The 13,996-nt window shown below is 42.4% G+C and overlaps 1 protein-coding gene across 4 annotated transcripts in view; it reads left to right on the forward strand.

The window, feature by feature from the left end:
- The window catches only part of LOC143964534 (E3 ubiquitin-protein ligase RNF213-like), a 582,447-nt gene that overhangs the window by 414,663 nt on the left and 153,788 nt on the right, over positions 1-13,996 (forward strand). For all 4 annotated transcript variants that reach the window (XM_077474318.1, XM_077474320.1, XM_077474317.1 and 1 more), the window contains exon 37: positions 7,956-8,095. In XM_077474318.1, coding sequence (XP_077330444.1) covers positions 7,956-8,095 — 140 coding nt within the window. The remainder of the gene's footprint in view (positions 1-7,955; positions 8,096-13,996) is intronic.

Here is a 13,996-nt window from a genome sequence, read left to right on the forward strand (position 1 = left end):
GGACGGACGGCCTCCCGCTCCCCTCGGCATGAGCGCCGGGAAAAACGGGCGGGCTGCACGCTGGCCCCACGGAGCTGTGGGGAGATTATTGAGGTGGATGGATAGCCAGACGAACGCCCCCTCCCCCCCCCCCACGCTCCCCCGGCATGAGCGCCGGGAAAAGCTGGCCCCACGGAGCTGTGGGTAGATTGGTGAAGGAGGACGATGGCCGAATGAATGCCCCCCCGCCCGCTCCCCCCGGCATGAGAGCCGGGGAAAAGCGGGAGGGCCACACGCTGGACACACGGCGCTGAGGGGAGACTGTGAAGAAGCGGGCGGATGGACGCCCCCCCCACGAGAAATGGGTGGGCTGCACACTGGCTAGATGTAGCAGAGAGGAGAAAGTGAAGAGGAAGATGCAGGACAGAATGCACCCCCCCCCCACACACAGGAAACATGTCGGTAGAACCCAGGGGGGTGGGCGGGGAACTGACACCATGCTGCGACCATTAACCCAGAAAACATCAACCCTGGCCCTGACAGAGGAGGGGGGTTAAATAGTCTCTGACTCCTCCCACAAATACAGGCTTGCCTCTGGCCAGCCTTCACACTTGTTCGATGGGGCGAAATAGTCTCTCAGTTCCTGAAAACTTTTCAGGGTACCATCTTGATATAGCTGGGCAATAAATTTTATTCCACATCTCTCCCATTCTTTTACTGCCCCCATCTTCTGCAGTTCTTCCAGTTTGCCATTTTCCTATAGGGAGGTGTAATCGGTGAGTCCTCTATACTCATCATTAAACTCAGGGTGGGAAGCCCTGGTGAAAAAGATCCTGCCTCCAGAGCTTCCACTATTCAATCGTGTGGGGTATTTTATATGGGCATCTTTCTCCCTACCTCTCCCCCTTCTAGTTTACACCCCCCTCCAATGTACTGGAGTTGTGATGCAAGAAAGTAGCTAAAGGGATGTGGGAACGATACTCCTCCTTCCTGTTTTTGTAACTGTAGAGTGCTCAATCGTATTCTTGCTGACCCGCCTTCCAGATCAATTCCCTGAACACAGTGTCTATACTTTGAGACCACATTTTATACAACCAGATTGGGGAGTTATGTAGTACATAAAGAAGCTGCGGCATCCAAATCATTTTACAGTGGCCTGCTACAGAAATTGTCAAGCATTTCCACACTTTTATCTTCCTCCAAAATTTAGCCAGTAATGGGACTATATTATCTGCTGTGTACTGTTGAGGATCTCTAGGTACATTTATACCCACGTTTTTGAATTTATTCACCACTTGTATCTGGGCCACCTCCTCAGGCAGGGGGCCTCCCAAAGGGTCTACTGGCAGAAGGCTAGATTTTTCCCAATTTATCTTAAGTCCAGAGATTTTAACAAATTTATTAATAATATCCATAGCTTTCCGAAGGGAATCCTGTGTGTCTCCGAGAAATAACAAAAGGTCATCCGCATATAATGGAACTTTTTCTTCCGAGTCACTTCTTCTAAAGCCCTTCACCTGAACAGAGGACCGGAGAGCAATGGCCAGAGGTTCAACTGCAGTGGCAAAGAGGAGGGTTGACAATGGGCACCCTTGTATCGTCCCCCTCCCCAGTCCATATTTGTCGGACTGTTCATTGTTCACCTTTACTCTAAATTTTCTTTCTATTTTTTACTTACATGTTCTTTCCTCCAGAAAGAGGAGGAATGAGCTTTGGGGGAATGCCATGAATATGAGTAGAGCTGAGTGATGAGGTGGGCGTTAAGGAGACCCTGTCACTTTGGTTTGATCGGGCATAGTGACAGGTTCTCTCTGAAGCCAAAACATTTTTACCTTAATGTACAGGTCCTTCTCAAAAAAATAGCATATTGTGATAAAGTTCATTATTTTCTGTAATGTACTGATAAACATTAGACTTTCATATATTTTAGATTCATTACACACAACTGAAGTAGTTCAAGCCTTTTCTTGTTTTAATATTGATGATTTTGGCATACAGCTCCTGAAAACCCAAAAATCCTATCTCAAAAAATTAGCATATTTCATCCGACCAATAAAAGAAAAGTGTTTTTAATACAAAAAAAGTCAACCTTCAAATAATTATGTTCAGTTATGCACTCAATACTTGGTCGGGAATCCTTTTGCAGAAATGACTGCTTCAATGCGGCGTGGCATGGAGGCAACCAGCCTGTGGCACTGCTGAGGTGTTATGGAGGCCCAGGATGCTTTGATAGCGGCCTTAAGCTCATCCAGAGTGTTGAGTCTTGCGTCTCTCAACTTTCTCTTCCCAATATCCCACAGATTCTCTATGGGGTTCAGGTCAGGAGAGTTGGCAGGCCAATTGAGCACAGTAATACCATGGTCAGTAAACCATTTACCAGTGGTTTTGGCACTGTGAGCAGGTGCCAGGTCGTGCTGAAAAATAAAATCTTCATCTCCATAAAGCTTTTCAGCAGATGGAAGCATGAAGTGCTCCAAAATCTCCTGATAGCTAGCTGCATTGACCCTGCCCTTGATAAAACACAGAGGACCAACACCAGCAGCTGACATGGCACCCCAGACCATCACTGACTGTGGGTACTTGACACTGGACCTCAGGCATTTTGGCATTTCCCTCTCCCCAGTCTTCCTCCAGACTCTGGCACCTTGATTTCCGAATGACATGCAAAATTTGCTTTCATCCGAAAAAAGTACTTTGGACCACTGAGCAACAGTCCAGTGCTGCTTCTCTGTAGCCCAGGTCAGGCGCTTCTGCCGCTGTTTCTGGTTCAAAAGTGGCTTGACCTGGGGAATGCGGCACCTGTAGCCGATTTCCTGCACACGTCTGTTCACGGTGGCTCTGGATGTTTCTACTCCAGACTCAGTCCACTGCTTCCGCAGGTCCTCCAAGGTCTGGAATCGGTCCTTCTCCACAATCTTCTTCAGGGTCCGCTGCACAACGAGAAGAGGTGACCGTTTTCTGCCACACTTTTTCCTTCCCACAGACTTCCCACTGAGGTGCCTTGATACAGCACTCTGGGAACAGCCTATTCGTTCAGAAATTTCTTTCTGTGTGTTACCCTCTTGCTTGAGGGTGTCAATGATGGCCTTCTGGACAGCAGTCAGGTCGGCAGTCTTACCCATGATTGCGGTTTTGAGTAATGAACCAGGCTGGGAGTTTTTAAAAGCCTCAGGAATCTTTTGCAGGTGTTTAGAGTTAATTAGTTGATTCAGATGATTAGGTTAATAGCTTGTTTAGAGAACCTTTTCATGATATGCTAATTTTTTGAGATAGGAATTTTGGGTTTTCATGAGCTGTATGCCAAAATCATCAATATTAAAACAAGAAAAGGCTTGAACTACTTTAGTTGTGTGTAATGAATCTAAAATATATGAAAGTCTAATGTTTATCAGTACATTACAGAAAATAATGAACTTTATCACAATATGCTAATTTTTTGAGAAGGACCTGTATTCACTGCGTTAAGGTAAAAAAAATGTCCCAGTAGTTGTATCCCCCCCCCCACCTCACTAAATACTTAAGTCTCTCTTGACCCAGCAAGGTGCCCAACTACAGCAGTGCTGCCTCTCTCCCTCTGGCAGGGGACCCCAGAAGAGGAAGTATGGAGTTGCTGGTAAGTATAATTATTATTTATTGTATAAAAAAAATATCCTTGAGCACCACTTTAACCATTTCCCATCTGGCCTATAGTCAAATGACTGCCCTCCTGGAATGCGCCTCATGCCTGCCCCATAGGCTGTGCTGCAGTGTGTTCTGTCACCCACTGTGTCTGACTGATCATTGTACCCGGCTGATGCTGGCACCATGTGTCACTGTGACCAGTCGCAGCAGATAACATGACAATTGTACACAGTGGATGGCTTTCATTCATGCTATCCTTTGTGTACTAGTGTGTTGATTTCTGTCACAGTGATCACATGGTAAAGACTGGGCCAATCACAGACCATCTGTGCCATGTGATTAGCTGTGGCCAAACACCGCTAACCACAATACTAAACACTAAATGAATCCATTTAATTCAGTAAAAATGGTTTCTTATAACAATGAAATTCACTGGTGTAGGCAATCCTAAATGTAAAAGAAAAAAAAATCCTGATTACTTTCCCAGAGTATTACAGTGTTACTATGGTAACATTGTATTGTTCTAGTCACAATGTGTTGTAGGGGTAATTTGGGGGATATTTGTACTGTTCTGGCATTTTCGGGCCTCGAGAAATTAGAACATCAGGATTGATCGCTTTTCAGATATATAGTATCTCACAAAAGTACACCCCTCACATTTTTGTAAATATTTTATATATTTTCATGTGACAACACTGAAGAAATTACACTTTGCTACAATGTAAAGTAGTGAGTGTACAGCTTGTACACCAATGTAAATTTTCTGTCCCCTCAAAATAACTCGACACAGCCATTAATGTCTAAAAAGTTGGAAACATAAGTGAGTATACCACTAATTGAAAATGTCCAAATTGGGCTCAAACTGTCAATATTTTGTGTGGCCACCATTATTTTCCAGCACGGCTTTAACCCTCTTGGGCATGGAGTTCAGCAGAGCTTCACAGGTTGCCACTGGAGTCCTCTTCCACTCCTCCATAACGACATCACGGAGCTGGTGGATGTTAGAGACCTTGCGCTTCTCCACCTTCCGTTTGGGGATGCCCCACAGATGCTCAATAGGGTTTAGCAGACATGCTTGGCCAGTCCATCTCATTTACCCCCAGCTTCTTTAGCAAGGCAGTGGTCTTCTTGGAGGTGTGTTTGGGGTCATTATCATGTTGGAATACTGCCCTGTGGCCCATTCTCCGAATGGAGGGGATCATGTGCTGCCTCAGTAAGTCACAGTACATGTTGGCATTCATGCTTTCCTTAGTGAACTGTAGCTCCCCAATGCTGGTAGCACTCATGCAGCCCCAGACCATGACACTCCACCACCATGCTTGACTGTAGGAAAAACACACTTGTCTCTGTACTCCTCACCCGGTTGCTGCCACACACGCTTGACACCATATGAACCAAATAAGTTTATCTTATCTTGGTCGTATCAGACCACAGGACATGGTTCCAGTAATCCATGTCCTTAGTTGGCTTGTCTTCAGCAACCTGTTTGTGGGCTTTCTTTTACATCATCTTTAGAAGAGGCTTCCTCCTGGGACGATAGCCATGCAGACCAATTTGATGCAGTGTGTGGCATATGGTCTGAGCACTGACAGGCTGACCCCCCACCCCTTCAATATCTGCAGCAATGCTGGCAGCACTCATATATCTATTTCCCAAAGGCAACCTCTGGATATGACGCTGAGCACTTGCACTCAACTTCTTTGGTAGACCATGGCGAGGCCTGTTCTGAGTGGAACCTGTTAAACCACTGTATAGTCTTTGCCACCGTGCTGCAGCTCAGTTTCAGGGACTTGGCAATCTTCTTATAGCCTAGGCCATCTTTATGTAGAGCAGCAGTTCTTTTTTTCAAATCATCAGAGTTCTTTGCCATGAGGTGCCATGTTGAACTTCCAGTGACCAGTATGAGAGAGTGAGAGCGATAACACCATATTTAACACACCTGCTCCACATTCACACCTGAGACCTTGTAACACTAATGAATCAGATGATACCGGGGAGAGAAAATGGCTAATTGGGCCCAAGTTAGACATTTTTACTTAGGGGTGTACTCACTTTTGTTGCCAGCAGTTTAGACATTAATGGCTGTATGTTGAGTTATTTTGAGGGGACAGCGAATTTACACTGTTATACAAGCTGTACACTCACTACTTTACATTGTAGCAAAGTGTAATGTCTTTAGTGTTGTCACATGAAAAGATAAAATAAAATATTTACAAAAATGTGAGGGGTGTTGTCACATACCACCGAAGTTGAGAACAGTGGCCACAAGAGCCAAGTGATGTATGAGTGCCTGGATTGTCTTCCGTGCAGCAGATGTGTTCCCAGAGTAGTGCAGCAGGTGCAGACAGGAAGCAGGAACAGGAAGCAGGTATGTGCAGAGCCGTGGAGACAAGCCGGGTTCAGTAACAGACGATCAAGCAAATGTAATGACAGGCAAAGGATAATTAGGATGCAGACAAGGTTTGGCAACAGGACATCAAGCAGTGGAGAGGTAAGCATAGTCACAAGGCAAGCCAGGTCAGGATAACAGCGTAATCGTAGTCAAAAATTAGGTGGGTCAAACACAGGAAACTCAGGAACAGATAGTCAGAGGTACAAGCTGCAGATCAGACAGCAAGGTCTTTGTGCAGCTGAGGTGTTTAAGTAAGGCAGCTTGGAGCCAATCACTGAAATCACTCTGCAAAATTGTTAACCCTTAGGTGACCCCTGCTGTAGATACTGAATATACCACAGTATGCAATATATATATATATATATATATATTTATATTAAACATTTTCAGGCTTCTTTCATTGATTTAGCAAAAAATAAAAAGCCAGTGGTGATTAGATACCATCAAAAGAAAGCTCCATTTGTGTGGAAAAAAAAGATAAACATTTTATATGGGTACAGTGTCGCTGCAATTTTCATTCAAAGTGTGACAGCACCGGAAGCTGGAAATTGGCCTTGGCAGTAAGGGGGTTTAAATTGTCCGGTACTATAATGGTTAAAGTGGGCCGGTCACTCAAAAATAACACTTCACATAAATCCACATGGCTTGTGTCAGCATTACCGAGTTACATTGTTATGATTAAAAAGGGGGCCATTTTCTTTTTTATATGCTACTTCTGATCTCTCTTTTGAAACTTTTTATTGGTGTATGTCATCATTGAAAATTGCATAGTAGTCGTTTTAAATTTGTCTGTAAAATTTGCTGTAAGATAAAAGTATGAGCAAAGCACAACCACAAAGCAGAGCCTACTTGAGTAGGCAATATAGCTGTGCTAAGATACATCCTGGAAGAAAATAAATTGGATGCCTGGATCAACCAAATAGTTGAATTATTAGTTCATAAATTCAATAGTTTTATCAATCATTCAGCTCTGGGAGAATCCCGAGAGCTGCAGTCCTAACGACCCTAAAGACGCATATACAAAAAAGAGAGAAAAAATCAATTAGGACACTGAGATTGAATTAATATTTTATTATAGAAAAAAACACGCAACAGTAATTTAATGAAATGGAAACAAACCTAATGTGTACCGCATAGATTATTAAAAAAGACAACGTTGTCATAATAAAACTGGGGGACACAGCTGCGCATGCACATTACACTCACACACACTATCATACGCACACCTTGATCGTCAAAATTTCTACAGATGAATTAAGCAGGAATACAGTCCTCTGGATGGTATGAGAATTCATTAATGCTAAACAGCTTTAGTTGCTAATAGATCTAGATAATCAAATGGCGAAATTAGGCGTTTGCTGTGTTTGGAGCAAGGTAATCAACAACTGGCTGTCCTGAAATCTTCCACAGGGTAAACAAACATATAGTCCAGAACATATTCCTTTTTGTGCAGATTAATGACTGACCTGGTTTGTTAGCTGATACACAGAAGACAGGATATGGATGCTGACATAATGTGGAAACAAACTAGCACAGTACTATAACGTCCAATAGATGATGCATATAGGTCTCCATAGCAAAACGAGAGGGAGGGGAGGAATGGGGAGAAAAAATAAGAGCAAGGTGTCACAGCTGATTAGAATGCTATATATAAGACACTCTCACCGTATCCTGTGCTCTGGCCACTTTCCTCTGCCTCTACCCATTCATTCAACTCCAGCCTCAATCAGTAAATGCCAGAGTCCAGTTACTGGGAATGTAGTTTTGCTGCACTGGTATTGCGGTGGCAGTCTAATCACTGTGCAGACAATTTCTGTAACAGGAGCGCTCCGTCCAAGTTCCAAGCACACTAGGTATCCAGTCCTATTCATCCTGCAATAAAAATTCAATGTTGCTTAGACCATTTTTATCTGTGATTATGATAACTGCTAATTGTTTGCTTGTCTGACGGTTTGTGTTACAGTTCACAAAATGAAACCATTCTGGTGAAGAATTACATGAACATCTCTGTATTTGGCGAAAACTGTTTACCTTTCAGCTGGAGGATAAAAGATTATCTGGAAGATATTTGGACTCAGGCCCAGCACATAGATAGTGTCGAAGGTATTATTCAGCCCATGTATTTCAAATGATACATTAAACTGCCATGTAACCTTAAATCCACACTGAACTCATGTAAAATGTTGTCAAAACAACTTAAGTGCAGCAAAAATAAGTGTTTGCAGTATTTCTGTTTGTTTCATTTATAAAGCAGCACCAGCCATAGTAGGGAAGCCCGTCTCTCACTGTCATATCACAGAGAAGAGCAATTGCTCTCTGTCTGGAAGCAGTGGTCTCTCTGCAGTGTTCCAACACATCCCCGATGAGCCAGAACTAGAGCTGTTTGGAGAGCGCTAGCTGTGACTCAGCAGAGAGCATATTTGACCGCTGAAGGGAGATCACTGCTATAGATAGAGCAGCTGGGCCAGGCATTTCTCCCAAGACTGTAACTTCTTTAAATATGAAGTAAACAATAAGACCGTGATCACTTGCTGGACCCTACTAAAAGATAAGATCTTCAGAGCGACAGTCCTATAGAACCCTATTGAATTCTACAGTAATTACAAGGTACACATCTGAGGAGGGGGGATTGGGTTGTAACTATGGGGGCAGGGGGTGAAAAGTAATACAGGTACTTTGTTATCCTTTTAAGCTGCAACACTTAAAGTGGTGTTGCACGCAAAAAAAATAAAAAATTATTAAAACTCTTAAAAAATTTAAAAAATAACATTTGGACAAAAAATGTTTTTAACTTATCTATAAATGCCTGTTGCTAGGTGGTCCCTCGTAGTATGCCTCCTTCAGTGCCTGGGCTGGTGAGATCACTTCCCCTCGGCGCAGGAAGGGCTCAGCTCTGCCCCCTCCTTACTGTCAGTCATCTAGGACACGTGACAGGTCCCAGATGACTGTGCGGCCAATCATGGTGCGCGGCACTGCTCGTGCGTGCACAGTGGGTGCCCGGCTGTGGCCCACAGTTGCCGCATCGCTGGACCCTGGGAAGTTTCCGATTATTAAGTCAGCAGCTGCAGTATTTGTAGCTGCTGACTTTTATTTTTTATATTTTAATGGAAACTCCTCTTTAAGAAGTGGTGTTGATATCATGTCACATATTTTCAAGTATAGCCATTACAATTGTTAAACTAAATGTTCAAATTAGATTATAGTATACTGCTTTGCCTAAAAAATGTCCCATGCATTTCTTGGTTGATTGCAGTGCATTGGCAGCCTAGTCATAATGAATGGGCTACCTTAAAGTAGAACTATAGGCAAAACTTTTTAGTTTATTTTGGATAGAGTAAAGGAAGATTATAACCCATGTAAGGTTTATTTTTGCCCTCTTTGTCCCATTGGAAAGATTTCCCTTCACTTTCTGTCCCAAAGCCAAACAGGAAGTGATAAAAAATACCTGTAGATTAAGGGAATACAATGGGAACCCCCAGATCATCAGAACTAGTATCCCCATTTGAAGATTTCCCCTCTATTACTTTCCTGCGACCAACCCAAAATGTGGGATTTTCTTTACTTTACCTTCACTTTCAACGATAATGGTAAACGAGACAAATAGATTGAAAAAAAAATGAAAATTAATATTGCTAAAAAATGTAACTATGAACATAAAAAAAATATTTTTATTGTGTAACATGCAAGCTCACAGGTAAAGAAATGTAGTAGTATTCCTATAATTTCTTTCATCTATGCAATTGTAAGGTTCAGTATCACACAGCGCTGCATTTTTTTGTTTTTTGTATATATGTTTTTACAGAGATGGGTGATCAATGCTTAGCAGCTGTGAATTTGCACTATATGCGCAAACCACATGATAAGAAAATAACTAAACAGTAGCTGCCAACATCAATAGTGTTCTCACACTAAGTAAGTATGAAGGCTATGGGAATGTGGCGCTTACTAAATCTAACATATATTAATAAAATGCATCCAAATATTAATAATAAAGTGCATCCAACATCAGTCACTGTGCAAATCTGCAATTGCACAAATGGAAATAACGTAATCCTAGATATAATTTTGTAAAGAGCAATAATACTCATGAATAAAGTGCATAAAATGTGCAAATAAACAAAATAGATGATCCTAAGAATTATGCAATAAATGTGCAAATAACAATCTGATATTCCGCCAAAAATGTGCAAAAAATAGTCTCATTTAAAGTGCAGATCAATCCAGCTTATATACTGTAGTGACATAAAAAATATATACATCCAGCAGTGTAAAAAAAAAAAAAACAGTTCATCCAAAAAGTGCAAGTGTCAAATATCCAGGAAGATATCACCATCCGAGGTGCGAAAAAAGTTTGCCCCAGCCTCTCACCTCAAGCAGATAGAAAATGCACCTTTCTGCTAGATGCTGGTTCCACAGCAAACGATCATTGTCCACGATATTTAGGAACACATAACACTCTCAGGGGCATAAACCGATCAGCTCATATACATGTAAAGGAGAGGGGGGGGCTCCATAGTGTAATATGTCAAAGAATATTTAATAAAACTGTAGCAACTTACAGTTGAAGACTATAACAAACAGCATTGTACACATGTGGAACTTCCGGTCTCGGCTGGAACCAGTAGTGACAACACACGCCTCCTTCCTTGATGCATTGCCTCACTGCTCACGTGACTTTATCAAAGGGTATAGAGTTGGGTGTGGAAGTCTTAAATAGCAGATATGCTGTCATGGCAACAAGAACTTTCCTAACAAGCCATTCAATTCATGGTGCATTGTTGATAAAAATTGTTTAAATTACATTTATATAAAATCTTTAATGATCTATCATGAAAAAAATTATATTAGCAATAAAACCAAAAAACAAACATTTAAAATCTGACATTATAGTAGCTATGTAATTACTATAATATCAGATTTTAAATGTTTTTTTCTCTGGTTTTATTGCCAATATAATTTTTTTTCATGATAGATCATTAAGGATTTTATATAAATGTATTTTTTACTATTTTTAGCAACAATGCACCATGAATTGAATGGTTTGTTAGGAAAGTTCTTGTTGCCATGACAGCGCATCTGCTATTTAGGACAACTTGTCCACCTGACTCTATACCCTTTGATAAAGTCAGGTGAATCAGAGAAAGAGGCGGGTGTCGTCATTTCCGGTGGCAGCCGAGACCGGAAGTTCCACACGTTTATAACGCTTTTTGTTTTAGTCTTCAACTGTAAGTTGCTACATTTTTATTAATACATATTCTTTAACATATTACACTATGAAGCCCCCGTCTTCCTTTACATGTATATGAGCTGATCAGTATATGCCCATGAGAGTGTTATATGTTCCTGGATATCGTGGACAACGATCGTTTGCTGTGGAACCGGCATCTAGCAGAAAGGCACATTTTCTATCTGCTTGAGGTGAGAGGCTGGGGCAAACTTTTTTTCGCACCTCGGATAGTGATATCTTCCTGGATATTTGACACTTGCACTTTTTGGATGAACTGTTTTTTTACAATGCTGGATGTATATATTTTTCATGTCACTGTATAAACCGGATTGATCTGCACTTTAAATGGGAATATTTTTTGCACATTTTTGGTGGAATACCAGATTTTTTGCTCATTTATGACTCTATTGTGTATATTGCACAATTCTTAGGATCATCTATATTATTACTTGTTACTGTAATATAGATACTATCTATACGGGCTCGGCCCAATACCTAGTCTGGTTATAACCTTGGCATTGGAAAATATGCTGTGTTAGGGATAAAGGGATGTTTTGTGGGGGGCGTGGCCTGTGCACAAGCCGGATGGCAACAGAGTAATGGAGCTCCGGTGAAGTACGGGGAAAGCGGCACAAATCATCCCATCGGGACACACATTTCTCTCCTGCACAAGGTGACCTACCTCGGGACCACCCCAGCATCATGTCCAGAAAGCGAAAGGAGCACCGCAAGCCACAGCGCCTGATGGACCACCCTAGCAGACAAAATGGCCAGCAATCTGCCTAAATCGGGCAAGGGACACCAAAATAACGGTTCCCCTGTTAGCCCGCAGCGGTACTCTCCCTCCCCAGTATCTGGCAGCCCAGCTAAGGCTAAATTTAGGATGGTTGGAGAGGGATACAGTCAGCCGGCCAGCCATGCCTCAGATTCAGGGGATGACACGCATGATCTCCCAGATTCTATTGACTCCTTCCCAACCATGCATCAGCCTGTGATAGACACTGTCTTAAAAGACATGCTTTTGTCATTGAGAAGTTCACTGTAATCTGATATGGTGAAATGCATGCATAAATTCAATAATGACATACAAGCAGTGGAATCCCAGGTGGAGCATATCGAACAGAAAATGTGGGAGTTTGCTGATACCATCAACGACCTAGTGGACTCACATGAGGAGAGGGAGGGGGACAGTGGATTAAAGCAAAGCTCACAGACATTGAGGATAGAAACAGGCGGAACAATTTGAAAATCAGGGGGATCCCTGAAATGATCCAGCAGTGCCTCCTCACTGTTCAAGGCACTCATCCCTGACCTGTCTGACCTTGAGTTAACTACTGGTAGAATTCATCGCTTGCCTAAACCATTCTATCAGATCAGGTCCCCAGAGACGTAATCCTACGCCTCCATTTCTACAATGCAAAGGAGCAGTTGATGGCGACAATGCGTAAAGGTGAGCAGATTCCTGCACAATATCAAAACTTGCAGTTCTACACAGACTTGTCTTAATACACCTTACCAAAAAGGAAAAAATCTAAACACCATCACCAAGGTTCTGAAAAAACACAAAATTATATATAGATGGGGATACCCCACCAACCTGTCCATTGTGAAAGATGGCCGCACGCACATAATAGACTCCCTGGAGAAAGGCCTTTCTCTCTTGGAGGAGTGGAAGATATTGCCTGACCAATTGGACAAGTGCTCTTCGGCCAAACCAAGACGGCCAGTGGAACTGGATTGAAAAACTGTCACAAGCAAAAATGCCAAGTCACACACTTAACCCGAATGGGTAACGTATCCACTACAAATCCCAGGAGGACTGATCTGGAGAGCCTGTAGGCTTGAACTATACCCCCAATCACTTTAAGCAGCAAAATGCGGCATACGGGTATTGTGGTTCCTTTTGCCCTGTCCTGGGCTAGGACCATTCCTTGCATATGTTGTTTTCATGCAAGATGCTAAGTTACACAGTTTCCATGTGGTCTACTAAATGAACCAGGATAAACCTTCCCTTTGCACCTAATAGTGAGTACATTTCAATTTCTCTTACAGCAATCACCATATACAAGATGCTGTGCCAACAAAACCCACAAGATGTGGACAAAAATGAGTATACAGTACAAATACCCTTTAAGCATTTCACTTCTCCAAAAATGGGGATAAAAATTATCTCTATCAATTCAAAAGGCCTAAATCATCCAGCCAAGCGGACATCTATGTGGTCAGAGGCCCTTTGCAACAAGGCATACATCATAGGTGTTCAAGAAACACACTTTTCTGCATCAGCACAACCTACCTGCTGACAGAGTTCTCGTAGCCATAAAAGACTCTGTGGCTTTCACCCTGCACAAGATTGTCAAAGACTCCAGAGGCTGATATCTCATCCTTGTGTGCGACCTTAACGCAATCACGTACACTATCGTGAACGTCTACTCGCCTAACCAACACCAAATCCACTTTTTCCATAACCTAATGAAAAGGGTAAGGTGAAAAGAGAGATTAATCCTGTGTGGCGATTTCAACGCCACTCCAGATCCTAATATGGATTCTACCTCAGGTGCCAGACACACAAGCCCTTCTCTTTTGCCTTCAATCCACCAGCAAGATTTATTTGACGCCTGAAAGTGCTTACATGCAGGAGAGAGGGACTTTGCGTTCTTTTCGTTTCCGCATAGGGTGTACTCTCGCATAGACTTGTTCTTAGACCAAAATACTCTGGCCAGTGTGTCATCCACAGTTATGAACAATATTACGTGGTCGAACAATGCGTCCATCAC

The sequence above is a fragment of the Lithobates pipiens genome, unplaced genomic scaffold, assembly GCF_037356315.1.
Source record: "Lithobates pipiens isolate NorthernLeopardFrog02 unplaced genomic scaffold, aLitPip1_a1.2 Scaffold_8, whole genome shotgun sequence".
NCBI classification, from domain to species: Eukaryota; Metazoa; Chordata; class Amphibia; order Anura; family Ranidae; genus Lithobates; species Lithobates pipiens.